The 26,773-nt window shown below is 41.0% G+C and overlaps 1 protein-coding gene across 1 annotated transcript; it reads left to right on the forward strand.

Moving 5' to 3' along the window:
* The first annotated feature begins 751 nt into the window (after positions 1–751).
* Positions 752–26,541, forward strand: LOC125236421 (phagocyte signaling-impaired protein). Its single transcript, XM_048143216.1, has 15 exons — positions 752–895; positions 984–1,208; positions 2,406–2,599; positions 6,583–6,684; positions 7,427–7,623; positions 8,548–8,765; positions 9,301–9,470; positions 9,758–9,926; positions 10,263–10,385; positions 11,105–11,274; positions 12,465–12,655; positions 13,653–13,830; positions 14,658–14,781; positions 16,833–17,047; positions 25,940–26,541. Exons 1-15 carry the CDS (start codon positions 829–831, stop codon positions 26,291–26,293), a joined length of 2,697 nt encoding a protein of 898 aa, XP_047999173.1. The 5' UTR covers positions 752–828; the 3' UTR covers positions 26,294–26,541.
* Positions 26,542–26,773: the final 232 nt, after the last annotated feature.

A 26,773-nucleotide genomic window follows, 5' to 3' on the forward strand; every position in this document is an offset into this window, starting at 1 on the left:
GCCCCTCTAGCACAACTTGCCTTGTCGCGCGCGAGTCCAAACTTGAAATCGCGCTTGATGTATGAACTCGCGCGCAACAAGTCAAGTTGTGCTAAAGGGTCTGGAGTGTAGGTAGTAGGAATGGCTTCAGATTACGTTACTTACTGTATAACACGTACCTATTTTGGTACAGTGCCATGTTGGGTTGATGTTGTTCTGTATATTTCTTTATTAGTGACAGTTTGGCTAATAAGTATCACGAAAGACAACGCTAAACACTTGCTAAACACAATTAACATTTATTTCATGAATACCAATTTGCCATTTAGGCGATATTCAAAAATTTCTGTGAGACGATAATCCCAAGCACCTATTTTTTTAGACTAACGGCTTGTCATATTGTATAAAAATATATTTCCAGCCATTACGATTCGACTGACAAACTTTTCCAACTCGGATATCGATGAAAAAAGTTTATTGTAGAAAACGGCCTGGGATAAGATAAGAGATTTATTCATTTGAGGGAAAACCAGGGGAAAACATTCTCGTGCCTTCTTTTTATTTTACTTTTAAATTTCCTGCCTTTTTCTGCGGACAAGGTTTCTATGCCAGAGTACCCACTGTACTCAGAGTACTCACTAGTGCTGCCATCTACGGCTTCCGTGCGTAAACAAATCTTCTGGGCTTTGAATGGCGGCCTTTAGTATTTATTTTTCCTGGCAACATTTTTTACAAAATGTCACTGTCACTGGATCGACCTAACCAACGACAACAAACGTGCTGTAAAAAGCCAAAAAAGAGCCGGAATATCTTCTTTCACCCCAAAAAAAAGGGCTCTTTAAATGAAAAATGGCGGGCCGGCCACAGCACACGCATGACGGTGGAATCGTTGAACGCCGGTTGCGTCCTATTTACGGTAAAATGCTTATGAAAATGAGTGTTATATTTTCCGAGTTCTCTCCCTGGGAGACAGTTGTTTTTCAGGTTATTTTTGTGCTTTCTAGATTGGTTGGACAATGGGAATAACAAGAAGGCCCTCCAGGAGGCGGAGAAGGTGCTTAAGAAGAGTCCTTCACTGCAAGCGGCGCGGGCTCTGAAGGCCCTGTCGCTTTTTAGGTTAGGAAAATCGCCGGAGGCTCACTCGGTGCTGGAAGCCCTGGCGGAAGAGAAGCCGAGCGATGACACCACGCTGCAGGCCATGACCATATGCTACAGGGAGTGCCAGCAATGTAAGTTGCTTAAAAATGCTTCCTCAATCAAGTACATAATGTAAAAATCATCTCTATGTATGAAAGTGTATCAGGGCGATTGAATATGGCATCACATTTTTGAGTATTTAAGTTATACTTATTTGATACTAATTTGAATGTTACAACAAATTGTTTCTAACTGAAATTTTAAGCATTTTGTACAATAATAGCCTACTACTTCAAACAAAATTCAAAACTTCAGTTTTTTATCTTCTAATATCTGAGTTCAATACAGATAAGCACAGATATTTTGTTCCTGAGTCATGGATGTTTTTTTATATATATAAGTATTTATATATTATATATATGTATATTGTTGTCTGAGTAATGAGTACCACAAACATTCTTGTCAATCTCATTCAATCTCAGTCAATCTGTGTAAGAATGTCCTATAATATTTTTTATTTAAATCCACTCTACCCTCTTAGACATCTTAAAGAACATCTACCCCATTACCTTTTAATAACAAAATCTGAAATTAAAACACTAATCACTTTTAGACTCCAATAAAACTGTCATTTTGATCAATGTAATTTGCTTTAAAATGTGTCTAACTGACATCTTATAAGAATATGATAATCTAAAATAATGTACTTTTATGATTCATCCAACCTTAATGCCTGTTAATGTGCTGTAATATATTTTAAGAAAATAGTAGTAAAAGTAACTTTACTATTAAAGTAATAAATAATTAAAGTAATAATATCTAGTCTCACAGATATATTAAATAAAAAAAAAATCATAAATATTATAAGACATTCTTACACAGATTGACCAAGTCCCACGGTAAGCTCAAGAAGGCTTGTGTTATGGGTACTCAGACAACGATATATATAGTATATAAATACCTACTTATATACATAGTAAACATCCATGACTCAGGAACAAATATCTGTGCTCATCACACAAATAAATGCCCTAACCGGGACCGCGGCTTAGCAGGCAGAGTCAATACCAACTAAGCCAGACCGGTTGTCAAATATCTTGTAACACCATTGAACTCTGTAACATGCTTGATCATTGACCACTAGAATACTGAGCTCCTACTGTTTTAATTTTTTTTAGTATTTTTGAGTTTTTATTTCATTTTAAATGCTCTAAGATTTACCAAAATACTTTAAATACTACTACTATAAGCTTTAATATAACTAGCAAAACGTTTTCTTCATCCCCCAGTGCACAAAGTGTGCTCACTGTATGAAGCCGCAGTGAAAGTGGATTCGACCAGCGAGGAGCTCCACTCGCACCTGTTCATGTCTTATGTCCGCGTCGGAGACTACCGCGCACAGCAGCGGGCCGCTATGACATTGTACAAGTTTGCGCCTAAGAACCCGTATTACTTCTGGGCTGTCATGAGCATTGTTCTCCAGGTAAGCTAGAAATCACTACTAATATTATAAATGTGATGGTAACTCCCTATGGTAACGTTCAAAGAAAGATCATATTCCTGCTATAAAGCCCGGCAACACACTGCTGCTGTTCTAGGTCTCCAACTCCTCTGGTGTTGTTATTGTCCTTGAGAGCTTGTAATTGCTTACCATCAGGCGATCAGTCTGTTTGTTTGCCACCTGTATCAAACCTCTAGCGACCCACCATAAAAAAAATTTGCCAATCAAATTTGAATCAATGGTACTATAAAACAGGGTTGAATTTAATTTTTTTGAAAATCGTACGAATCAAAACAAAAGCAACTCAATTCTATTTAACGTAGATTCAAATTCCATCGTAGGTATTTTGTCCTAGTATTAGGACATTGAACCCCAGGAGGTTAACATGTAGCTGCCTAAAGGTTGTCAGGGGGTAACAAGTTTTTAGAGATTACCTGATTCTTACCTCTTCATATACGAGTATATTGTTTGCCTCTTCATGTTTAAATTACGAAACTGATACAATTTCCTACGGATTTATTGATTTAATATCAACTCTTGAGGACTTACAGATGTAGTTTATTAAATGGTAAATTACTTCATTGAAGACTGATTCTTGAATGTCTCAGCTTTAGGGCACAGTATAATAAAGAGTACTATTGTACAGTATGGCCACTCCCGCTCCCCGGTGAAAGTGCCGCCCACCCCCTCTTTACCTCACAGTTACCGCCTGTCTAAAACGCGAACAGTCGACCTGTCATATCTCACTCATACAAGCATGCTACGCGTCCACCTACACGAGCTTAGAATGTGTGCTAGGAACGCGCCTCTTTCATATATTTGATCGCCAGTGTCCGAAGTGTGTTTAGGGTCTCCCCAAACATATCGACGTGGAATCGGGTTTCGCCGACCAAAAATTGCTAGTTAGTTTGAACATGGGTAATTGCCTACGGATCAGCGACGATGATGCGTAATTGGCTTCATAATCATAACTCAGCAATTCCCGAAAAGTTTGTACATTTGGATTACGTCTTTGATTTTGATAAAAATTGGTAGGCTGATAGAGTCCATGATGCTGAGCAAAATCCACTAGGTTTCCCAAAATGTCCTACGTAGTTTGTATGAAACTTTCTTTTTTTTGTTACCGAAAATATATAGAAATCTGGTAACAAAAAGGGAAGGTTTCATACAAACAAACTACCTAGGACATTTTGGGAAACCTAGTGGATCTTACTCAGCATCATGGACTCTAACAGCCTACCAATTTTCATAAAAATCAAAGACGTGATCCAAATGTACAAACTTTTCGGGAATTGCTCAACTAACGACGAGCGATTTTTGATCGGCTAGAGCCAATGAGGAGGCACACTGACATTTTATCCCGCCAGGCGGCGCCTGTGCGTCTAGGCATATCACTGTCATTCATATGTGAGAGAGACAAAAAAACATATCATCTTCTCGCTCTCACGTATGAAATTCTATGGACTAATAGGGTGGCGCCATCTATCACAACCTTTGAGTGTGCCTCCTCATTCCACGTTGACATGTTTGGGGAACCCCTTACTGCGACCAACATGACCAATATTTGTGTGTAACTTATAATGAAAGTTACGAATGGCATCGATTAGATAATGTCACGTAGTTCCATTGTTCTAATTGGAACATTTATTCCATATAGGTAAAGTAACAATAAAGTGAGTCACGCTTTTATTGCTCCCTTTAGTGCACGCTTTTATTGGCATAATAGATAAGATTCTATAGTCTTCGCTGGCAATAAGGCACTAGCACGATTATTAGAATCTTGTAAATACTTATTATTGAGTGTGCACGGGAAAACGTCCCACTTTGTCGATTGCTATAAAGCCGTTTTGTCAGTCTATTCATATAAAGATACAGGTAAATCTCGCCTTAATGGTAACCCACAAAGTGGGACGTTTTACTAAACACACTCACTTTACTTCACTCACTCACTTTCATTATGTGTTCACTAAATCAAAAATTTTATCTGTATGTGTTTGCTAGGCGTTAGACGAATATTAATCAGCGGAAGTTCATTCACAAGAATATATAATGCATTACATTTACAGTAGATATTTTAAATAGTATCCACTATCCATACTAATATTATAAATGGGAAAGTGTGTGTGTCTGTTTGTTTGTCCGTCTTTCACGGCAAAACGGAGCGTCGAATTTACGTGATTTTTAAGTGGAGATAGTTGAGGGGATGGAAAGTGACATAGGCTACTTTTTGTATCCTTCTAACGCAAGCGGAGCCGCGGGCAAAAGCTAGTAACTAATATGAGAGCAAGCGATTACCGCTGTCGTCCAAATTTCCAAAATACAGATATGTTGTCATCAAACAGAACGGGCCTGGGTTACGACGACACCAGCACACCGGCAGTTACTAGTCACCGCCTTGCTTGCGACGCCGCGCCTTACCTGTCCTAAATAAACCCATTAATGAAACCATTTTGAAGACTGAATACGTCATTTATCTCTACCCTCAAAACCTCAGAGGTTTTCTTGCCCCAATGCACATATTTATTTATTTAAACTTTATTGCACAATTGAAAAAAAAAGTACAAATGGCGGACTTAATGCCTTAAGGCATTCTCTACCAGTCAACCATAGGGCCAAACAGAAATTCGCGAATGTGGGTGCAGTGAGAAAAATTAATTTAGAAAGCATGACAACTATTGACAAGTATAGCAATATTATTTACAATCAATATAAGGCCTGATTCGTAACGGATTTGTCAAATTCAGAGTGCGTTTTCTTGTATAATTTCTAGCTTACTTTATATATACATTACACCATTCAAATTGCCAGATTCACAAAATTATTATGTTAGAATCATGTTTAAAAGCAATTCTCAACTAACTAGATAGATAAAATTAAAGTGATCGCTGAAAATAATTCGGCGACAAATTGCTGTCAAAAACTTGATTCCTGTTGACGAAACTTGCATTTAAATCATTTTCAACACTACCAGGCAACCAACATTATACCTTATCTGAAAGGCAATTTCTTTACGATTCCTATGAAACAATGATAATGTAGATGAGTCTCCAAATATCCACTTTACTAGGAATTCAGTCGATGCAGTGTCCGTTACTAAGCATTTAAAGCAAAGTAACCACTTTTCGATAAAAAATCTACAACAAAAACTGCTGAACGAAGCTGTTCGCAGATTTTATTTAATAATATGATCTTTCAACTTTATTATGACAATAGCTGGATATCATCCACCACAGCTATGAAGCCAGCAGCCTGCTAAAGTCAACGCTCTTCAAATCGGGTAAAAAACTTAATTTAACGAAGTCTCATGGTATTCACCTATTAACCGGAATAGGATGGAGTGTCTAAGAAATTCATTCATTTAAATGACACCAACCATAAGCCACCAAAATATTTAAAAAAAGATAGTCCTTGATAGGACTAAAACTAAGAATGTGTCGAAAAACACTGTCGGATGTACGATGGAGGGCATACAACAAAACTTACAACATGAGCGAGGAGAAATGGAGAATGATGAATTTACTAATAAATAATAAATTTTAAATACATTTTAAACACATTATAGAAAAACATACTTTGATTCGGCCGGCTCTGGTACCGTTAAAACAGTTTTGAATTTGACAAATCCGTTACGAGTCAGGCCTTACATAAATAATACGTTCATATCATTACACATTATACTTATACACAAATATACATAGAAATAATATATCGTCACTACTTTTAAAAAAAATTGTATCTTCGTCTGTCAATGAAAAGAAAATTGTAGTAAGTGTGTATGGAATGCATATAGACTTACTGCGTTTTAACTTTGAGGAGCAGCGTGAGATACGAGATTTTTTAAAAGTAGTGACGATATTATAAGCATTATGCATATGGATTGTGTTGTTTCTCTTCCTTCCAACTGTCCTTGTTAAGTTTACAATACAATGTATGCAGAAACCTACATTTTAACATATTTCTTATAGGCTAAAGAATCGGAGGACGCCTCCAAACGCGGTATCCTCCTCGCGTTGGCCCAACGCATGGTCGACAACTTCATCACCGAAAACAAGATGGAGGCGGAACAGGTAAATTACATATTTGAGCATTTCTTTTTTTTTCTGCCAATAAAAAAATGTTGATTGTTTTAGGGAATTTTAGGTCAATTGTACTCAGGATCACGAGTACTTTCAATCTTACTGGGAGACAAAAAGTGTCCCAGAATTTCCATACATTTTTGTTACTTTCCTCTTTTGTTACCCCATACAACATGTACGGAAAATGGTAACAAAATAAGAAAAAATCGTATGTGACAATTTTTTTACTACTAGGATTGAAAAAGCTAGTAGTCCTGAGTAGAAATAGCATATTTTTTTATCAAAAATATCACACTTCATAAAAGTGGCAAAAAAAAGAAATGCTCATTCAATGATATTAAGATTTATATTATATTTTTCTTCTGTGACAATTTGATATGTTTTCTCTGAAGAAGAACGACGTATTATTAAACTACAATATAATTTATTGAAATTAATTTCCATAGAGTACCTACCTAGTCTGTTAATATTTTTTTGTTGAATATTTTTGCATGTTAGATTTTATCTTGTAATTTAATGCATGTTAAGATGTAATGTTTTGAAAAGAAGTGGCCCGCCGAGTTTCTTGCCGGTCCCATAGTGGATACCCCCCCTCCCAACTGAGGGGGGACTGAAATCTTCTCGAGGCTGAGGCGTAGGGTTAGAGCCGGCGTAGCTTTATTTGACGTTCATATGTGCATTGTAATATGCCTACTTGAAAAATAAATATTTCATTTTCATTTTTCATTTTCAGGAAGCCCGCCTCTACATCATGATCCTAGAATTGCAGGAAAAGTGGGAGGACATCATGAAGTTTATAGAGAGTCCGTTGTATGATAAGCTGTTGCCGGGGGCTATTCAAGAAGCGGTCATACCATATTTGAAGAAGCTTAAGCGATGGAAACCGCTGAATCTTCTGTGCAGGGAGATGTTGTATGACAATCCCGATAGGTATGTGTATTTAAAAAAAAAAAACACTACACATAAGCACATCTCGGACACTGGCGATCAAATATATGAAAGAGGCGCGTTCCTAGCACACATTCTAAGCACGTGTATGTGAACGCGTACCATGCTTGTATGAGTGATATGACAGGTTGACTGTGCGCGTTTTTGACAGGCGGTAACTGTGAGGTAACCGAGAGGGGTTGGGCGGTGCTTTCAGCGGGGAGCGGAAGTGGCCATACTGTACGATAGTACCTACTCTTTATTATACTGTGACATAACTTTATTGTTTTTTTTTTTTCATGTTCTTACATACTGTTTTTTTCTTTTATGTTATCTAAGTTTCGTGACGCATTGGTGGTACTGTAATGTCATGTAAACATGTTTTTACTAATAAATAATAAATAAGGGTCATATCCCGGGATTTTAGTTGCAGGGATGTTTTTCACTAGAAAACAGTTTAAAAGCCAGACTTGATGAGAAGCTTAAAATAAAAGCTAAAAAGAACTGAAAATATATTTGTAAATGATGAATTTTTGTATTTTTTTTTTAGTTTTTTTGGATATATTTTTACATAAAAATGTTATTCATAAAACTGGCACTTTAATTAAAAATTAACATTTTTTTTTCTAAAAAAATACTTTTTAGCAATGAGTTACTAGTTATTTTTGACATCTATCAACGAGGATAGTTAGATTATGTCCAATAACAGCATCATCGCCATCAAAATAGCATTTTGTTCTAAGAAATAATAAGTAATTGTATTTTTTTAATGCTTATAAATCTGAAAGTAGGCGAAATCCAGAAAAGTTTATATGACATTTTACTCTTCTAATATGAGGAAAAATTATAAAAATGTCTGTTAAAATTATTCGGTTTTCTCATGTTACACTCTGTATAATAATATAAACTATTCTATGATTGTTACAGATGGGATTACTACCTCCCATACTTCGAATCGGTGTTCCACCTGATGAAAGAAACAGAGAAGACCGAGCGATGCGACGACACAGCAGAAAAGTGCCACGAGTTCATCTGTCAGTTGGTAGAGGGCATGGGATCCGGCAGGCTGTTACGCGGGCCTTATTTGGCAAGACTGGAACTATGGAAGCGACTAGCGGTCGATGGGAACCCTACTGAACTTCTAGGTAAGAATGTGATGTGACGATACTTTTTAAAAGTGTCACGAGTTCATCTGTCAGTTGGATCGGGAGGTTATTACGTGGGCCTTATTTAGGAAGACTGGAACCGTAGAAGCGGCTGGTTGTAGATGGAAATCCTACGGAGCTTTTAGGTAAGACCCTGCCTACTAAATTCTTAAGTCTTTTGAGTCTAGATTTGAAGAACTCTTTTCTTTTTGCAAGCTTCGGTGCTTAAAAGTTGCCCTATACATTGAAGTCCTTGTATTGAGTCCTTTATTGAATAATGGACTTGAGCTGAGCCTCATAATAAATGATACTGATGGAGATCAGTTCTGTAGATTTTATTATAATAGTAAAGAGAAAGGGGGTTGTTTAATAACATTAGATAATCCTCTGAGTATTTAGGGTCTCTAAGTTAAAAAATAACTCTAACCTCGACTTTATTACCGCAGTCTTGACATAGAGGAGTTAAAGGACTGTTTTACTCCCCGCCATGACACGCCCTTTTTCAGTAAACTACAACATATTTTATACATTTTAGGTAGCGGCGTAGCACTCTGCGTGCAGTACTTGCGAGTGTTCGCGAACAAGCCGTGCGCGGTGCCAGACTTGCGGCCGTATCTAGAAATGATCCCGCAAAGCGAGCGCGAGCAGCACTGTCGGGACTTCCTGACATGTCTAGGCTTTGACGAGGACAGTGAGCCTACTACGGTGAGTGTAAACCTTTAGACTTCTTTGTAACATTTATCTGTTGCCGTAGACATCTAAGATCAGTGATAAATACGTCGGATGCTCATAAAAACATACATTTATGCCGCGAAAGCGCAGCCATCCTGTTAAATGTGAAGAACGCCACGCGAAATCGCTTAAAAATCTAGTAAGTGTTATAAATATCCTGGTCGCGGCACCAAAAATGTAGATCATTGCATTCTTTTTCCATCGCAATTCATCACAGCTGCTTTTACTACTACAACTATTTACCAAAATTTTATTTGCAGCCCGACGACATCCAACGTCATATATCTTGCCTGTCGCTTTGGCGTCTGACGGCAGCCCCCCTCCCAGCAGAGGAGTGTCTATCGCTAGCCTCTCGGTTACGGTCACATTACCTTAGAGCCAGCTCCGATGGGTACGCAATACTGGCCGCGCACCACTACATATATGCCGGTAAGTTGACAACTAACACTTGTCCTGTTGCTATGACAACGAACAGGGATAGCTTGTCAGTGACCAGTCGGTTACGGGCACATTATCTTAGAGCCAGCTCCGATGGGTATGCAATACTGGCTGCGCACCACTATATACATATATGCTGGTGAGTATTCATTGTTATTTGCTTTGTGCTCGATGTACAATAAGCGCAACTTCAAGTATATGTGTGCAAAATTTCAGCTCAATAGGAAACCGGGAAGTGGGCCAAGTTTAGCTTCTACGTTTTGACCCAAACTAACATACAAGGCAAGTTGAATAAAAGTTTGTAAAAATAATGAATTTTTGTTGCAGCGATCGAGTTACAGAGCTCAGAGCCCGTGGTGGAAGCTCTATGTCTTCTAGAGTTGGTGCTGCACCGCTCCCCGGCTAACTTCCACGTCAAGCTACTGCTTATCACCCTCTACCATCTATTGGGTAAGTTACTTACTTTATTTTGTTAAGAAACTAGCTTTTGCCCGCGGCTTCGCTCGCGTTAGAAAGAGACAAAATGTAGCCTATGTCACATCCCATCCCTTCAACTATCTCCACTTAAAAAATCCCGTGAATTTGTCGCTCCGTTTTGCCGTGAAAGACGGACAAACAAACAGACACACACACTTTCCCATTTATAATATTAGTATGGAATATGGATTGTATTTTTTCTACTGCGGAGTGTCTTTTCAAAAGGGGCTTATATCTTTAAGTCAACTCTGTCACCAGAGACAGAGGTTATTATTTTCTATATTTTCGTAGAGAAATAAGCTCTTATGGAAAGACACTCCCCACTTACCATATTATGTTGTGGGGTTATTACGTGGTTTTTTATATACTAATTTTAGTTTCGATTTTTTTACGAAGCGTGTTGCGGATATTCTTTTTGTGATTTGTAGTTATGACGAAGCCTGTGCTGGTTATATGTGAGTTGTTCGTTTGGTCAGGATCGGTAACAAAATGATTGTAATTACGTTAGATGTGAGTTCCAGTCCCATATTAGCTAGAACTGATCATCGTTATTTTTTTTAATTGTGTTTGATATCTTTATGTACAACTTATAGTTTGTTCTACTCATAAATGTTTCTACATTTCCTGTCCTATTTAAGCGTGTTATAAACATTGTATAAATTTTTGTAAAAAACATTGTATTATTTCGTCAGGCAATGCCTTAGCAGCGGACAGCATCTACCAACGTCTAGAAGTGAAGCATATCCAACTAATATCACTAGGATGGTTACATTGCGCTCGACTGAGTGGAGCTGTGGCTTGTGCGAGAGCGTTACAGTTGCTAGCTGATACTAGGGCGTTCCGCGATCACCAACATAAAGACGTAAGTGTTATCAACAGGGAAATAGCATCTACCAACGTGTAGAAGTGAAGCATATCCAATTAATATCATTATGGTACTGCTCGCTTGAGCGGAGCTGTGGCTTGTGCGAGAGCCTTACTGTTGCTAGCTGACACCAGGGCCTTCCGTGACCACCAACATAAAGATGTAAGTGTTATCAAAGGGAAACAGTATCTACAACGGTTTAGAAGTGAAGCATACCCAGTAAATTAGTATTATTATCAAATTAGAAAGTTATATTTCGGCTATCGATGATTGCACTTTTTTAGTTAGTAATCCAAAAAGAGCTTTGTACATTAGTAATTGTGTTAATGAGTCTTAAAAGGCAGGCTATTGCGTAAAAGAAGTATTTCTCGCTTAGCTGTGACCTGCCACTGGCATTTGCGAGCTGACACTGTGGTTTCCAGGTGGTTAGTAGCGAATCTTTGGCTCTATATACAGAGTGGGGCCTGTAACAAAGGCGAAGAATTGAACTGTAGGCTATTCTCCTTATACTGATCAACATTTGTTCAGCGACTTTTAAAAATTATGAAGTCTTTAAATTTTTAATTTTTCATACAGTATAAATATTAGCTTCAATGTACGCCATTATTGTTGTCATTGACGTTGTCTATCACACTTTAGACTTAACAGAATTCGCAATACATTACCTCTTAGAAAAAACTTTCAAGGGTGATAAAAATCAAAATACAAGTTATTTTTAAAAGTCGCCGAACAAATGTTGATCAGTATAAGGAGAATAGCCTAGAGTTTAATTATTCGCCTTTGTTACAGGCCCCACTCTGTATACCAAAAAAAAATGATATGTTACAATATTACTTATACTTAAACACTGCTAAATAATTAAAATATAGATGTTTTCTGTAACCTGTAACACCTGCAAAGGCTATGCCTGAATCGCAGGATGTAACTTTTCCTGGATTGCCAGTTAAAATGATAATGCGCTAAAGAAAACTAAATTAACTTAGTTATGTAAATTAACTTAATGCATGCAATACTAAGTCTAATAGTAAGATAATCTCTGTCAAACAAGTCTGTCAGTAAATAAGAAGAAAGAAAACTATATCTATCCTTTTCTCTAGCACCCTAAAGAAAAGGATGCATATAGTTTTCTTTGTTCTTTATTTAGTGACAGACTTGTTTGACAGAGTATAAGTTAATATTATTTTCAGAGCGTAGAACACTTGACGTACGCGTACAAGTACGGAACGTTCGAGAAGCTGGTGGAGCTGGGGCGGTGGAACGCGCTGCTGCGGCGCTGCGCGTGGGGCGCGCGCGGCGGCCGCGAGCGCGCGCTGCTGGCGCTGCTGGCCGGCCCGCCCGCGCCGCTGCACGCGCCCGCGCCGCTGCCCGCCGAGCCACAGTGAGTCCACATCTAATTACACTCTCCTCAAACGTGAAAATCGTCGGTATAGTCCTCTGAGGTGACGAAGCCCCGCAGCGCGGGGCCCCTTCTTCTTGGCAGGCCTTCGTGCATCTGATTAGATTAGATAACTCTATTTTTTAATGGAAATTACATGATATTTTAACTTAAAAATAACACAAATTCACAAAAAGATCGTCAAAAGATATACAAAAAAAAATGAAATAATAAATCGTGAATCAAAAAATGAGAAAATAAAAAACAATAAGAACGTCAAAAAACAACCTGTCAAGAACGTCAAAAAGCAACCTGTCGTGCCTATCTTACCCAAAGCATTACTCTGAAATGTTACGAGACGCCACTGTGTACGAAAATCTGTCAACCACGTTGTGGTAAAACATTGACAAGGTTATTTTCAAGGGAAACTCAAACCCCGGAGTTTTACGGAATACTAGCTTTTGCCCGCGGCTTCGCTTGCGTTAGAAAGAGACAAAAGTAGCCTACTTCACTCTCCATCCCTTCAAGTATCTCCACCTAAAAAATCACGTCAATTCGTCACTCCATTTTGCCTTGAAAGACGGACAAACAAACGTACACACACACTTTCCCATTTATAATATTAGTATACTAGCGACCCGCCCCGGCTTCGCACGGGTACTATACCTACATGTAAACCTTCCTCTAAAATTACTCTATCTATTAAAAAAAACCGCGTCAAAATCCGTTGCGTAGTTTTAAAGATTTAAGCATACATAGGGACATAGGGACAGAGAAAGCGACTTTGTTTTATACTATGTAGTGATGGTGTGTGGATATGTCACTTGGTATAAACCATTTTTCTATACCCATCATGATAGAATAATAATATACTTGTTTGCCACCGACGTAGTATAAAAAAAAACAATTCAATGAAATGTTGCAAAACTACTTTTTCTGCTAAAATAGGCTTTAAATGTCAAATTATACAAAAACACTCAAATATTTTTATCTGTTCCAGTGATAACCGGGACCTTAGCATCATAGTCACCTACGACCCGCCACAATGCCAAGACCCCGAACTGAAAGCCAAGAGTTTTGAGGAAGAACTGGCTTACCTGAGGCTTAAAGACGGACTGGTGTCTTCCATAGCCCTGTGCATAGAGTTGGCTGACGGTAGACCGGTTGATGAAAAAAAGGTATGCGTTATATGCAGCTTTGTCATAGATATGGTTTTAATTATATACCCGGATCTGAAAGCCAAGAGTTTTGAAGAAAATCTCGCCTACCTGGGGCTTAAAGACGGACTGGTAGATTCCATAGCACTGTGCATAGAGTTGGCTGACGGCAGACCGGTTGATGAAAAAAAGGTATGTGTTATATATACAGTTTTGTCATAGATATGGTTTTAATTATAGACCCGGAACTGAAAGCCAAGAGTTTTGAAGGAAGAACTCGCTTACCTGAGGCTTAAAGACGGACTGGTGTCTTCCATAGCCCTGTGCATAGAGTTGGCTGACGGTAGACCGGTTGATGAAAAAAAGGTATGTGGTATATGCAGCTTTGTCATAGATATGGTTTTAATTATAGACCCGGAACTGAAAGCCAAGAGTTTTGAAGGAAATCTCGCCTGCCTGAAGCTTAAAGACGGCCTGGTATCATCTATAGCGCTATGTATAGGGCTGGCTAATTAACTGGTTTAACTAATGGTGGTAGATCGGTGGATGAAAAAACGGTATGTATATGCATACAATTTACTGCTTTCTCATATTTTTTCTAATGCTAAATAAACCATGTATAGTGACTACATAACGTGTGTAAAATGTGTTGTTTTTTTTTACATTTACCCTAATGTAGCTCCCACACTGGCTATTATAACAAGTTGTGTGACAAGGACAACGTAATGTCAATGCCGCTATCCTTGTCACACAATGTTATATAACAGCGAGTGTGGGGCCAACATTATAAATAATTTACCCTTGATGTATAATGTTCGATTAATGAATTAATTATCTTATTTCAACAGGTTCACTACGAAGAATTAACGGCGTGTGTGGGTGCCTTCAGCGAAGCGATGGCGAAATGTCGAGACCTGTACGGGACTAGGCGACGGTGGCGGGTCTCCGAACCCTTCCCTAGCAGAATTATCGGTAAATAACAGTACCTTATTTGTATTTTTACTTTAACTAAAGCTTAAGGCACTAGTCCCACCGCGAGCTAGTAAGCTATGAGCTATCGGCTATAAAAACGAACAAAAGATAAGCACTCCCGTGCAAATAAAAGAGACACGGCGATGTTTATAGTTGCTCGCTCAGCGGTGAGCTATCAAAATCGCCGTGTCTCTTTTATTTGCACGGGAGTGATTATCTTTTGTTCGTTTTTATAGCCGATAGCTCATAGCTTACTAGCTCGCGGTGGGACCAGTGCCTAAAGATGGACATAGGTTACCGTAATCGTAACATAGGTTACGGTGACCGCTTTCCATCAGGCGGATTGTATACCTGTTTGCCACCGACGTGGTATAAAAACAAACTCTTGCACAATTTAAAACTACCAAAAACTTGTAAAATTTAAAACCGCCAATAACGTTAACTGTCTGGAACAGTTCTTTCACGGATAAGGTTTTTTTTGTAACTATAAATTTTGACATAATGTATTATAAATATTTCAGCAATTTTATGATATTTTCAGTTCAGTTTTAGATTTAGTCACAGTATAATAAAGATTACTATCGTACAGTATGGCCACACTCGCTCCCCGCTGAAAGTGCCGCGCACCCCTCGGTTACCTCACTGTTAACGCCTGTCAAAAACGCGCGCATACGAATAGTACGCGTTCACCTACACGAGCTTTTTTTTTATTATAAATGGGCTTACTCTTAGCCACAGACTAGCCAAAGGCAAAGACGTGGCCTACGATGGAGTGAGCTCGCCCAGAAGATGCCTGTTCACTCTTGATTTGAAGGTTGCCGGGTTATATGAGCTCGGAAATATGGCACTGGTCCCACCGCGAGCTAGTAAGCTATCGGCTATAAAAACGAACAAAAGATAAGCACTCCCGTGCGAATAAAAGAGACACGGCGATTTTGATAGCTCACCGCTGGGCGAGTAACTATAAACATCGCCGTGTCTCTTTTATTTGCACGGGAGCGACTATCTTTTGTTCGTTTTTATAGCCGATAGCTCATAGCTTACTAGCTCGCGGTGGGACCAGTGCCTATAGCCGCCGGCAAGGAATTCCACTCCTTGGCAGTGCGCGTAAGAAAAGAAGAAGCAAAGCGCTTCGTGCGGATTCGTGGAATATATACCAAGTAAGGATGGAGACCGGCCGTGCGTCTAAGAGTCCGATGGTAGAATGGGGACGGTGGAATAAGCTCGTGTAGCTCTTGAGCTTAGACTGTGTGCCAGGAACGCGCCTCTTTCATACAGATGTAGTGCGAAAAGATTTGCCTTCGTATTGTTACGGAAACGTACGAACGTGTCATGATATTTCAGTCAGTGTCAGTACAAGATGTACTGACATTGACTGAACTAGCATGACAAATACGAACGTTTCCGGGAAAATACGAAAGAAACCCTTTTCGCACTATATCTGTATATTTGATCGCCAGTGTCCGAGGTGTGCCGATAGCATGGTCGCGCGATAAGCGATAAAACATCAGGCCGTCGCTATCGCACTTACATATAGTGCGAAAGGGACGGGAGACGGCTTGATGTTATATAATTTATCACGTGACCATGTTTGCCTGCTAGGTGTCACTCACACAATAAATTCATTCCTTTCGTGAATCAACCTATATTTGTATCGCTTTACTTCAAACTGGGGGACACATTTATTGATTCAGTTTAAATATTTATTTAATAACTGAGCATTTCTTTTTTTTTTGCCACTTATGAAATGTGATATTTTTGAAAAAAAAAAAAATGGTATTTCTACTCAGAATCACTAGCTTTTTCAATACTAGTAGTAAAAAAAATTGTCCCATACGATTTTTTCTTATTTTCTTGCCATGTTCCGTACATGTTGTGTGGGGTAACAAAAATGTATGGAAATTCTGGGACACTTTGTCTCCAGTGAGATTTAAAGTACTCGTGATTCTGAGTACAATTGACCTAAAATTCCCAAAAAAAAATCAAAATAAAAATGGCAAAAAAAGCCAAAAAAAAATAAGAAATGCTCAACTTCGTTTCCATTCTTCCAGCATTGGTGTCATCACCCGTGCCATACCGGGAGCTATACTCCTGTGCGCTCACGCTCGTAGGCGAGCTGGCAACGTCGCACACGGCGCGCGCGCACGCATTAGCTGAAGAAGCTTCTAGTCTAATAAGAGCAGCGAGTGGGCAACTGAGGACCGTGGTGCCGAGAGGTGGATGGGGCATGAGAGAAGCTCTGGAACATCTCAGTGTATACTTAGAGGTGAGTTATTTTATTACTCTTGATATCACTAGACAATGTGTAATTACTGTTAGCAAAGACATATGCAACTCCGTATAGACGGATTAAGAAAAAAACGTACCTCAAAGCCCTAGAGAAAAAGGTACGGTGTCCTAGATGGCGTTACACCTTTGGGGAACACTCTGGTAGATGGCGCTAATATTAAAATTTGTCATTTTAACACATGTCAAGCTAACGATATGGGCCAAATTCTCAAAACCGAGGTTCAAAAGTTTTAAGCTTGTGTCGAGAGATGGCAGTCTAGAAGTATGCACTGTGATCACACATTTTACTTTGACAATAACTCTCTATAATATAAAAATTTTACCTTCCAATAAAATTTGTATTATTTTGCCTGGTATATCCGAGGTCTTTATAGAGAGTACGTCGTAGACGTCGCATCGGACCGATAGATGGCGCCATCGTTCGTTGTAAGTCGCTCCGGCATCACACCGCCGCGATGTTGGTAGTCCCGTTTTTCCCCACCTGCAACATAAGGCCCCCCGCGGGCCCCGCGCCCCGACCCGCCACCAGCCACCCTCATTGTTGAGGAGAAGTGCCGACGGTATATTAAGCCTACCAGGAAGGCATCACTCAGACCTCGGATATACCAGGCAAAATAATACAAATTTTATTGGAAGGTAAAATTTTTATATTATTTGTGCCGTTTGTATATCCGAGGTCTTTATAGAGACCTGTTTATTATCTCCTGGTGGCGAGTCAGCTGGCGCGCAAGCCTTTGGTAGCCCTATTGGCATAGCATAGAAGCATAAGTGAATCAGTTGTTGAACCGATTTGACAGATGTATCAGTCGAAATAGCCTTCGATCCGCGAATATCTCGGTGCCAGAAACGCATAAAGAGATTTTCGTGATGACGTTTAGCTTTAGTCAGCGAATAGTTAGAGAAATGACATTATTATACATCGCAGATCAAAACCAAAAAAAAAAAGATGTAGGCGAGGCTGACTTGAACAAGATACAAAAACCTTAGATACACTATTATTATTAACAGACACGTTATTTTATCAGGTTATAAACCCAATTTCAGACACAAAGTGTGGAAATTAACTGTAAAAGTAGTGTAACTATCTGTACTGTAGCAGGGTAACGTAATTGATACTGCTTTTGTCAACCCTTCGTAAAAATTATCTAAATCAATATTAGCTTTGATATGACTATTTAAAGTCCAACGTCTTACGTCCATATCAAACACAGAAAAAGGTCATCACTCACGTGCCCAAGGGCTATTTGTTACAATACTGGTATTTTCGATCAGACTATATTTCGCGTCAAGCGAGCGCGGTTGCAAGCGAGACTCCTGAACTCTGAACTCTTTTTAGTGAGGGCATTTGAGGATACCGATCGCTCGGTAAGACTAGCCTAGAAGATGAAAAGTACGAGCGCTGTCGATTGCTACTACACTGGACGGAGGTATCAGTCGATTTCTTTAAGTCAGTCATTGACTCTTAGGGTAATCCATTACCTAATCCAAAACCCGATGCGACGGATTTCTACTTCGTGCAATGAGGGTCGACAGAGTAGACTGAGAGGTGGAGACGTCCGTGTCGCATCGCTGGTGGTTGCTGAACACGTCGTGGTAGCAGGTCAAGGGGTGAATTTAACACCGCCACACATGCGCGCTTTAAGAGCGTAGGCGGAGCGCAATAATGGCGGTGCACCGCACTAACGCTGGCGTTGCGCCCAGTGGGCGCTAGCGGGAACGAACGAGCGCTGATAGCGAGCGCAACGCGCGCGGGATGCGAGCGGAATGCACGCGCATTCAGCGCGCTGATAGCGAAGCGGAATGCGCTTTATGTGTGGCGGAGGCTTAATACGTACCGTTGTACGGCGTAATGCAGGGCTCTCGCAGACGAAGAGGTACGATGACAGGCGAAGTAGAAGAAGGCGAGGTCACCGAAGGTCACTTACTTGGCTCCCAGGGGGTGCATACTGACCTCGTACGACAGTCTGTTGGAGTCAGCAGTTACTGTCGTAGTTACTCGTAACAGAAGAGATGTAGTCCTGCCATCGTACAGCATAACATAACATACAACTGAACTGTGCATAGCATATAGTGCTATGCGAACCTTAATCCGGCTGCATGTCACTTCAGTCGCCAGCGCCACCGCCTGTTGAAGATTATTCTCCATCGGAAGAGCTTTACTTCGTACAATGTTCCGATTATTGAAGGTCTTATCGGGCTGCAGATGCAAGCAAAACAGGGGCGATTGGCCTACAGCTATCGGCAGCTGTACGAGGTAATGCTGGAAACTGCAGCGGTGCAACCTTCCTCTGTAGACCACGAAAGTTGTGAAATTTATGAAATCAGGTTCTACGATCGAATCAAGCACTATATTAATCGAGTATAGTCGAGCCAGATGATAACTACTGAAGTACTCCCGAGTTCCTGGCCCCTTTCGCTTTGAGCTGGAATCTGAAGTTCACTAAGGCGAAGCAGGTTTATTTTTCCCAATTTGTTTATTAGAGGCTCGGCGAATAAGTTAATCTCTCGAATGGACAGGGGGCGCCACAAGCCTCCGGGAAATCGTCGTGTACTTGGAACCCCCGCGGCCAGATTGCCGATCGATTTTGGTGTCCGCCCGGTAAACAGACGCACGCTCAGGATGCAGGACGCTGGTTCGAATTCAGATCTGGACATTCTGAAAGGGATTTTTTTTTTTAATTCCGCAAACCTTTACGATGTCTTTGACCTACACAATGAGCGATGTACAGGAATCACAGGGTCTTCTCGCGAGGCGCCTCTCCGATTAGATAGCTCGCGAACATCGTCAGGACACCCTCGCAGCAGTGCGGCTCCTCGTCCGGTTATTGACGTCTTACCTCGTTCAACTATGGGTGTCCAAACCACGTTAGGACGTAGCATCTTTAGAATTTATCTGTTCTTACTTCGGCGACGGAGGAGTCCTTGGTCAAAATAGAGTGTAAATACAGTCGTACTTCACGGGAACTGGAAAGAGAAGAGTGGATACCATAGTGTACGGGATGTCAGCTGATAGCGGCGCCCGGCGTCACATTGGAGGGTAGTATCAGCCTGGTCAGCAACAGAGTCTGCAACGATACCGTAGCAGACGGAGCCTGGATAGTCGTGGTCGTGGCACCATTGTAGGGGAAGACAGTGTTCGCGGTGAGCGTGACATCTTAGGCGCGACGGGCGTTATCAGCGTGGCGGCTAGCAGCACCAAGGGCCCACATCAGCAATCTTACCAGCTTGTCACTGCAGCAGACGCTGTTATGTTCGGCGGTGAGATTGAGACGGCCGTCGTCAGCTCGAAAGGCGTCTCGATGCCCTGTCGCGTCACGCAGTATCGTGCTCGGTGGCCTTCTCGAGGTGGCCGACGTCAGCGCGGGAGGCACCGGCGCCAGCGTGGCAGTCAGCTACATCGGTGAACAGCATCAACAGAGTTCGCGGCGTCGTCACGGCAAACGCGGCAGGAAAATTAGCGACGCCTTCGCGGCAGCCGCAGTATTGCGCTCGGTGGCGCGATGAAGGTCGCCGCGTCTGCAATCTTACCTCGTGCGATCGAGGCGACATCAAGGCGCCAGCATGAGCGTGTCGGCCGACGACACCGGTGGAAAACTTCAAGTAGCTTGCGGCGTTGTCACGGCAGACGCAGCAGAAGGATTGTAACGCCTGTGCAGCGGTTAACAGTATTACGCTCCGCATCACCACTGAGGCGCCAGCATAAGCGTGGCGGCCAGCAATACTGGTGGACAGCTTCGGCAGGGTCGCGTCTCGCGTCGTTGTCACGGCATATGAACGCTCTACATCACCATCGAGGCGCTAGCATAAGCGTGGCGGCCAGCGATACTGGTGGACAGCTTCAGCAGGATCGCGGCGTTGTCACGGCAGATGAGCTCGCTGCATCACCATCGAGGCGCCAGCATAAGCGTTAGGGTGGAGCGAAAAAACACTTTTCTGGAATTAGCAAACCTAATAGTTATCAATCAATGCCCCTTAGTCTATGAAGCCTTTGTGCAAATTTTCAGCTTTTTAAATCAACATCTTCTGCCTCCGCATTAGGGTTGAAATTTTGAAAATCTCATACAAACCTAAAAATTCATCTTTCAGATAAAAAAAATATTTCGGCAGTATTATGTTTAGTATATGTTATTGATACATATCATTATGAGAAACTACAAAAAGTTGCGAAAATAGCGTCAAGAATCGCCAAAGTTTGTCTAGTTTCAGTACATTCGCCAAAATAGCCGCTAAAATACTGAAAATTGGCGATTTTTAAGGCTATTTTCGCAATTTTTGCTAGTTTCTTGTAATAATATGTATCAATAATGTATACTGAACATAATACTGCCGAAAAACATTTTTTATCTGAAAGTTGAATTTTCAGGTTTGTATGAGATTTTCAAAATTTCAAACCTAATGCGGAGGCAGAAGATGTTGATTTAAAAAGCTGAAAATTTGCACAAAGGCTTCATAGACTAAGAGACATTGATTGATAACTATTAGGTTTGCTAATTCCAGAAAAGTGGTTTTTCGCTCCACCCTAATAAGCGTGGCGGCCAGCGATACTGGTGGACAGCTACAGCAGGTGGACAGTCAGCAGGATCGCGGCGTTGTCAAGGCAGACGAACGCTCTGCATCACCATCGAGGCGCCAGCATAAGCGTGGCGGCCAGCGATATTGGTGGACAGCTTCAGCAGGCTCGCGGCGTTGTCAAGGCAGACGCACGCTCTGCATCACCATCGAGGCGCCAGCATAAGCGTGGCGGCCAGCGATACTGGTGGACAGCTTCAGCAGGATCGCGGCGTTGTCACGGCAGACGAACGCTCTGCATCACCATCGAGGCGCCAGCATAAGCGTGGCGGCCAGCGATACTGGTGGACAGCTTCAGCAGGATCGCGGCGTTGTCAAGGCAGACGCACGCTCTGCATCACCATCGAGGCACCAGCATAAGCGTGGCGGCCAGCGATACTGGTGGACAGCTTCAGCAGGATCGCGGCGTTGTCACGGCAGACGAACGCTCTGCATCACCATCGAGGCGCCAGCATAAGCGTGGCGGCCAGCGATACTGGTGGACAGCTTCAGCAGGCTCGCGGCGTTGTGGCGGGGGCGGAAGGTGGCCGCGCTGGTAGCCTGCGTATTGACGACTGATCAGTGATCACTAACGGCACGGCGCTCGCGTCGGGGCAGCAGCAGACATACTTACAGCGTCGCACGCGACGCCTATGCGGCGGCCACAACGTTGTTCGGCGGCACCGCAGAGATGGCCATCGTTAACGAGGAGGCAACTTCTACGCAACCTCGGCGGCGCCGACGAGGCGGACAACACTGCCGCGGTCAGCGGCGCTATCGCAGCGCTACAGTAAGTTTCGGCGCCGACACGTGGCTTGGGGCCTCCGCACCGAATCGGAAATTCTTTCTAAAATAATATGAATCTGCTCACCCATTCGTCGGAGAAATTCAAACCTCCTTGGAGCGCGGTATTCCTGCACCCGCGCCCGCCGCCGCCGCCGCAGCCCGCAGGTCGCGCAGCCCGCGGTCGCGAAGCACGTGGTCCCCGGAGCACGTGGTCCCCGGCGGAGCAACTTACCTACGTTACCGCTTACATTCTCGCGCGAAACTTTTAATACGCGGATAACACTTCCTACTTTAGTCTCGGAAATGCGAATAGTTTAAAAAGAAAACTGATTAACGGTAACGATTTTTGCAGCATGGAACTTTCTTACAAAAAAGTGGGTAGAATCATAAAGCACCGCTCGTTCATTTCTATAGTGAGAACCCCGACGAATAATGATCGCTAGCGAGGCATAATATATCTCATTATTCAAGACGAACGAGCGCAAATTAAAAGGGAAGAAAGAATTGACGGATGAAATTGAAAAATTTCATAATTCCGAAACGTTATAAGCCACTTTTTAAATAAAAACACGAATAACTCTGGTTTGACCAGGAGTAACAAGGAAATAGAAACTAAAAGATTAATTTCGAGACACCATGCTGTAAAAATGTTCGAACGGAATACGCGACAACCGGTCACTTCGGCGTTCGACGAAACAATGAGGGTGGCTGGTGGCGGGTCGGGGCGCGGGGCCCGCGGGGGGCCTTGTGTTGCAGGTGGGGAAAAACGGGACTACCAACATCGCGGCGGTGTGATGCCGGAGCGACTTACAACGAACGATGGCGCCATCTATCGGTCCGATGCGACGTCTACGACGTACTCTCTATAAAGACCTCGGATATACAAACGGCACAAATAATACTTGATCCTCTTTGCTATTAGTTAGCGAATTGGCAACGTCGCACACGGGTGTAGATGGAGATGGTGATAAGAGAGTAATAGGCGAGCTGGCGACGTCGCACGAAGTATTCTATACCAAAATTCGTAATCAAGTGGCTATGGAATATGCTTGCAACTAACCACAAAATTTTACATAGGCGACAAAAACAAAACTGCAAATAAATAAATAAATATTGGGGGACACCTTACACAGATCAACTTAGCCCCAAACTAAGCGAAGGTTGTACTATAGGTGCTAAGCAACTATATACATACTTAAATATGAATGAAACTAGCTTTTACCCGCGGCTTCGCCCGCGTAATAAAAGTATTCATTAAGATTTTCATTTGGATCCTTAGGTTTCTCTGTAGGTATATTTATCTGCGATTATTTCGATTGCACATAATACTTTTGCTTGCAATGATTGTAGAAATATTACACATCGACCACAGCGTAGGTAATTCTATATACGCTGGGGAAACCTTTATAAACATCCCACATAGCCCGTATTTCGACACTATGATCGGTGGGTAAAAAGTACTTTTTTCTATTATCCCTTACAATTTTTTACATTTTGCTTATACTTATCGCAAACGTAATCTTCAAGCAAGCAAACAACGATCGTCTTAGAGCACATTGATTGTAAGAGACCGCCGACCGATTATCCGTATCCCTCTAACGATACCCATATTATCCGTATCCGTATCCCTATCCCTATCCCTATCGTTATCGCTATCGCTATCCCTATCGCTATCCCTATCCCTATCGCTATCCCTATCGCTATCCCTATCCCTATCCCTTATCAAGATGTTTAATGATATAACACTTTAAGTTCTCGCGCTTTGTACACATATTTAAAGTCACATACAGGTCGAACGCGATTAATTAACATTATTTTTACCTTTTTTCCCAACGTTTCGGCCAGGTTGCACTGGCCGTGGTCGCGGAAGACTGACGTCCCAGCAAAATGTCACCGGAGATGTAAACAACACAAAACTACCCGATATTAATTTATATAAATGGTTGGGGTAGACAAATAAATATAATCTACCCGCTTTTAGTTAATGTTTATTTCCCACCATGTTTATTTTAAAGGTAAAAATAATGTTAATTAATCGCATTCGACCTGTATGTGACTTTAAATATATGTTTAATGATTTCTTATCAAGTGCTAAAATATAAAGTTTCATGGTTTTATCTTTTAAAATTAAGAAATCCCATACAAACTTTCAACCTCTTTTTCAACCCCTTCATCCCTTTTTTTCGAAATAAAAAGTAGCCTATGTTTTGTCTCAGGGTCTAAAGATTGTCTGTTCCAAATTTCATCAAAATCGGCTGCGTGGTTTAAGCGGGAAAGCGTAACAGACAGACAGACAGACAGACAGAGTTACTTTCGCATTTATAATATTAGTATGGATGGATGAAATGAAAATGAAAATGAAAATGAAATATTTATTTTTCAAGTTGGCATATTACAATGCGCATATGAACGTCAAATAAAGCTACGCCGGCTCTAACCCTACGCCTCAGCCTCGAGAAGATTTCAGTCCCCCCTCAGTTGGGTGGGGGGTATCCACTATGGGACCGGCAAGAAACTCGGCGGGCAACTTCTTTTCAAAACATTACATCTTATAATTAACATGCATTAAATAACAAGATACAATTTAACATGCAAAAGTATTCATCAAAGAATATGAACAGACTAGGTACTCTATGGAAATTAATTTCAATAAATTATATTATTGCTTAATAATACGTCGTTCTTCTTCAGAGAAAACATATCAAATTGTCACAGAAGAAAAAGATAATATGAATCTCAATATCATTAAATATGTAATTTACCTACACAACATAAAATATAAAATATTTGATGTGCTTTCTTATCTGAACTGTGTCCTCTATACATAATACAATTATTTTAATTGCTATTCGTTTTTTGTAGTTTCTGGTTCGGGCCATGCATGTTTGTCTGTCAAATAGTCCTCGACTCTGTAATAAGCCTTTAACATCAATGTTTTTTTTAAGTAGTTCTTAAGAGCTGGGAGGGGTAATCTCAAAGCAGTGTCAGGTAACTTATTATAAAAATGAATGCATTGCCCAACAAATGACTTCTGTACTTTACGGACACGAAACTTCTTTATGGCAAGCTTATTTTTGTTTCTAGTGTTATAATTATGGATATCAGAATTCTTAGTGAAACAGTCTAAATTCTTAACAAGATAAATTATACTATCATAAATGTATTGGGAAGCTACAGTTAAGATATTAATTTCTTTGAAGAGTTCTCTTACTGATTCACGTGTTCCTAAGTTGTAAATAGAACGAATGGCTCTCTTTTGTAATACAAAGATAGTCTGTATGTCAGCTGCTTTGCCCCAAACCAGAATACCGTATGACATTACACTGTGAAAATAACTATGATACACTAGGCTAAATAGATAAATACATACTCATATACATAGAAAACATTCATGACTCAAGAACAAATATCTGTACTCATCACACAAATAAATGCCGGGATTTGAATCCAGGACCGCGGCAGGCAGGGTCACTACCGGCTGAGCTAGACCGGTTGTCTAATGAAGTAGATTATAACACATATTTTTCTTCCACAGTTCATAGGCATAATAACCTTCCTCCTCGGCGTCTGCAATGAACTCTCAACGCCCACCAACACCAAAAAGAACAAAAAAAGAACCAGCCAGTCCCCCGACGAACTCCGGACCTCCGAGCTGCTCTCCACCCTCAACCAAACGGTCCAGGACTCCATCGCTGACATCGAGCACATCATCGAACACTGGCCACGATACACCTTCAACTCAACGCTAGAAGAACATTTAAGTAAACTCTCTTTAGACAAATACCAGTGCCCGGTGCAAAATAAACTCAATAACGGACTGAAAGATGTTTTGAGCGATCTGGGGAATATTCTTAAGAAGAAAGTCAAGTATTTGAAGAGTTTGCAGTGATGTGATATGCATATCTGATATTGATAGCAATGTGATGTGAAGTTTATGGTGAGGTGTTTAAAACAAGTGATTCGGGTGATCGCTGACCTTAATACTTTTTCCACTAATAGCGGTAAAAACTGATCCTATTAAGGTACAGCGGGGCAAATCTCGACTATGGGACAATTGCAACTGATCCATTTTTTCCGTTATTACACTATGATTTTGAGTTCTGCATATTTCCACTGAACACGCCTACCATATATAACCGGTGGACACTCTATTTAATAATGCAAACATTGTAAAACATGAAAAAAATGGACCAGTTATATTTGTCCCTCAGTCGAGATTTACCCCGCTGTACCTTATTTCAAAATTGCATGCTACATATGTAATTTTTTAAAGAGTGAAACTAAAAGAAAATAATGGTAAACTCCATACATTAAATGTTAGGAGAATGTCCATACTGTGACTATTTCTTTTTAACATGATTTTCTATGA

This window comes from Leguminivora glycinivorella, chromosome 19, assembly GCF_023078275.1.
Source record: "Leguminivora glycinivorella isolate SPB_JAAS2020 chromosome 19, LegGlyc_1.1, whole genome shotgun sequence".
Lineage (NCBI taxonomy): Eukaryota > Metazoa > Arthropoda > Insecta > Lepidoptera > Tortricidae > Leguminivora > Leguminivora glycinivorella.